The 4081-nt window shown below is 41.0% G+C and overlaps 1 protein-coding gene across 2 annotated transcripts in view; it reads left to right on the forward strand.

Annotated features, from left to right (window-relative positions):
• Positions 1-4081, forward strand: part of gpr158a (G protein-coupled receptor 158a) — a 68481-nt gene that overhangs the window by 57979 nt on the left and 6421 nt on the right. For both annotated transcript variants that reach the window (XM_032503789.1, XM_032503790.1), the window contains exons 7-8: positions 5-243; positions 2090-2228. In XM_032503789.1, coding sequence (XP_032359680.1) covers positions 5-243; positions 2090-2228 — 378 coding nt within the window. The remainder of the gene's footprint in view (positions 1-4; positions 244-2089; positions 2229-4081) is intronic.

Below are 4081 nucleotides of genomic sequence, written 5' to 3' on the forward strand. Positions count from 1 at the left end.
ACAGGGTGCTGAAGGTGTTTCTTTCCCGTACAGCCCAGAGGATCCCTTATATGACCAGTTGGCGAGTGTTGCGTCTGTTGGGCATCATTCTGCTTATCGTCTGCTGGTTTCTGGTGGCTTGGACATCTGCCGTCTGTCAGAACTCGGACAGGAAGTTGGCTCTCATTGACGTGGGCTACACGCCCAATGGGCTGCAGTTCAGCATGTGCCTGCTGGATCGCTGGGACTACATGATGGCTGTCGGTAAGCCCTGCTACTGCCCTCTGCCTCCCTAGGGTGTAGAGGATTGATTTATGAACTGAACTGTGTGTGTGTGTGTGTGTGTGTGTGTGTGTGTGTGTGTGTGTGTGTGTGTGTGTGTGTGTGTGTGTGTGTGTGTGTGTGTGTGTGTGTGTGTGTGTGTGTTCATTGCATAAAATCAAGAAGTAATTTGTTGGGCGTGATAGCATTTGGAGATCAAAGAGAATGTGAGAGACGAGAAAAGTGAAGTCGGGTGAGTAATGAGTAAAACAGTTTGCCTCCATTAATGCTCTCCACCAGGTGCTACACTTTTGGATATTTTCCTGTGTTGTGCATGGAAGAGAGGGCAACCAACAGCAGATAAAGGCAGATGAAATCAAAGATGGTCAGAAGGGAGCAACCCCTTAGGCTTGAAAAAATTGGCATGCTGTTTTACGTCTGCTGACTAAGGCTGAAATGAATGAGAACCATAGTCCTTTTTGACTTCTGGGAAAGCAGATGGACCCCCAGCGGAGCCTACATGCTGTGATACTGTATACTGAAGGCACATTCTCATCTGTTTATTAGGAGGTAAAAATAGGTTGGTAATAAGGAAAAGCAAGTCAGCACAAGCACAGCTCATGAATTACACACACACGCGGATGCAATAAATCTTTCAGATTTTGAAATCTACACCTGAAAACACTTGCAGTCAAGGGTATAATTGTAATACTTTTATTTTTTTAATGTTCTACAAAACATGCAAAAAGCTGGTTTAAAACCAGTAGGAATTTATTTAGTATGCACAACAAAACTGCAGCTTCAGCGTTGCAATGATGTGTTAATTTAATCTCAAACATTATATTCCATTCAATTACATTTCTTTCGTATTCCTGCGGACCCACCAGCATTTGTATGGTTTATGTTTTGTAAAAATGGCCGTTTGGTCAACTTTTTAATAAGGCACTTTATAAAGGGTTCATGAATTGACTTTCTTAGGTTGCAATGTTGGAGTGCAATGTGAATATCGCTTTGGCTGGTGGTCGTCCTCCTCAAATGTCTTACATTCTAATTAATAAAGTTTCAAAGGTGTGTGTGTGTGTGTGTGTGTGTGTGTGTGTGTGTATATATATATATATATATATATGTATGTATTTATTCTTCCTCTTGCAAATACTAGTTTTAGTTTTTTTAAGAACGTAAGGTTTTATGGATTAATATAACCAGAAATATAGCCTGACAAGATGCATTTGCAATGTTCTAGCTGGTTGGTGGATTGGTGTGTTAATTGGGGATATCCTTGATGCGTTTAGGTGAAATCAGTATAAAAATTCGGAATCTAAAACCTCATTTTGATTCATTTAAGATATCTAACCTTCGCATGCCCGCACACAACCTTCACAAATAACACTTCTATGACTGCCCAATTCCATCTAATGCTTACGATTGTTCCTGTTGTGAGAAATCGAGGTGATTTACTCCCCACAGTTCAAGTAGACGACACTATGAATGTGAAAATAATAGCAACCGGTTTTCATGAAAAAAGCAGCTTGTTCATTGCTGTGGAGTTGGCTACCTTGGAGCCGTTACATGGGGTTGCCATGGAGGTGCACAGGGATTCATATATTGTCCAAAGAGAATACAACCGCAGCTGTTAAAAATGAGTTTGATAGCGGTGTGTTTAACAGGGCATATTCCTGAATACCTGTGTTTGCGCCAGCTCCATGAGAGCACTGAACTATGACATGGCTGGTTGGTGGGTGTACGTTCCCTTTTTTATGGCCTGAAAAGCCTGTGCACTACATATAAATTATTTCTTGGCCCATATGTTCATTGTGTTCACCACCTCTTTTTCAATCTCACTTTACAGCTGAGTTCCTCTTCCTGCTGTGGGCAGTGTACCTTTGTTATGCTGTAAGGACGGTGCCGTCGGCGTTCCACGAGCCTCGCTACATGGCCATCGCTGTTCACAACGAATTAGTTCTGACAGCGATATTCTATATCATCAGGTGAGATCCTCTTGCCAGTCATCCGGATTCTTTAGTTGGTATATGTGAATGAACATCAGAGATGTAGGTCTCAAACTCTTAGTAACAAAATTCTCTGCATACCCAGATACCACTAGGATATCATTTTGTGTAATTTGCATACATTTTCATTTTAAACTTTTCACAGAAAAATCTTGAATAAATACAATTCCTGGCACTATCTTAATTGACATGGTGAAGTTCCCCCCCACAAATCTGGGGCTCCAAGGAGGATAAAAAACCAACACGATTACTAAATGAAGCATCTTCTTTAACATACAGATACTGTCGCACACATTCACAACATGTTCCACATTTACTAGTTATATCATAGTCTTTGATTGCCCTCCGCTGTTGTCATTTTGACATTTATGTCCTCCAGTAGATTGTCTCATATCGGTCACAAATAGGCTGCCGCATGTGTTTCAACATTTCTGTTCATCAGGGAGTTGTTTTTTATCATATTGAAATCAGCCCTATATCTCCAGTGTCAAATAGCTGCACCGTGCAGTTTATAAATGAGGCTTTTCAGCTAACATCGCCAGAGCCATTCCTAACTAGAGTCCCCTCTAATTGAGAGCTCAGCTCCCTCACATTATTTACTAATGAACCATGACAGAATGATTTATGTTTTTTTCAAGACAGCAAAAATAGCTTGAATTATTGGCAGCCATATATTTCAGTTATAAATTAACATCCATTACCAAAACAAAGTTTACATCATCGATGTATAACCTTAGTGATACTTGGTGAGTTTTTAATCGTTTTGGTGGTATTTGAACATCTGGCTCTTTGAGATTACTTTTCCAACCCCTTTGCTTCCTCAGCCTTGTTGTGAGCCTTTTCTCTCCAGAAAATAGCCAAACGATAATAAATAAGAAAGTTGCCTGGTGTGGCTAGTTACTCTGACTGGCTGCCACCAGAGACCACACATGGAGCTTGTTAGAGGTTTCCGGCATCCATTTATGTTCGTCACATAGCCTGCTATTTGATCCCACAGTGACCAGTTAAAGCTCTGGCTTCCTTGTTTGCTGTAATAGTCATCAGGTTTTAGCCAGGTCCAGGTGTGAGTGGGATGTTGAGAGAAGATGAAGGGATCGTTGATGTGGTGCGATGTGTGCGAGTGTTTTCAGTGAGATGCTGCAGGCTGAGAGGCGATAGCATGCCAAGGTTATTAAATCCTCATCTGCACAGAAACTCCTTACAAAACATAAATGAGGGAAGACTTCAAAGCTTTGGGACATTTCATATGCTGGACCTTTGCCTTCACACATGCCTTTAAGCTATTACCACATAATTAGCCATTTGCCAATTTCGACAACGTAATGAGCCTGCTAGATGACATTTGCTTGGATAGAGGCTCTCTGGTGGTTGAATTAGCATCTGACAAGACATACCTTCATATCTTTAGTGCACATGAGGTCTTACTGTGCTGAAAGCCTGTTTATTTTAAATAAAAAGCTGGAGCTTTTCCTTGCACTATCGTTGTTTTTGTCAGTAATAGTCTCATTTTCCACCAACTGCTGCAGCACAGTCAACCCAGTGTATTATTGTCTGATGTATAAATAGGCTGAATCTTGTGAACAGATCAAGGTCACTCCTTTTTACTTTGAATCCAATTGAAAGAATGAGGAAAATATTGAGTCCTTGCCAGCGAAAGGATCACCCAAGTGGAAAATTAGATGAGGCAGTGGAATTGACGCCTAGACACACAGTGTATAAATCTACTAAGGCTGAAAACACAGTGGCCCTCATTTATCAACCTAACGTAGAAACCAGCACAGATATGAGCACAGAAATGATCTTACGACAGGCTTCACGTGGGATTCATGAAA

The sequence above is a fragment of the Etheostoma spectabile genome, chromosome 22 (genome assembly GCF_008692095.1).
Source record: "Etheostoma spectabile isolate EspeVRDwgs_2016 chromosome 22, UIUC_Espe_1.0, whole genome shotgun sequence".
Classification (NCBI taxonomy): domain Eukaryota; kingdom Metazoa; phylum Chordata; class Actinopteri; order Perciformes; family Percidae; genus Etheostoma; species Etheostoma spectabile.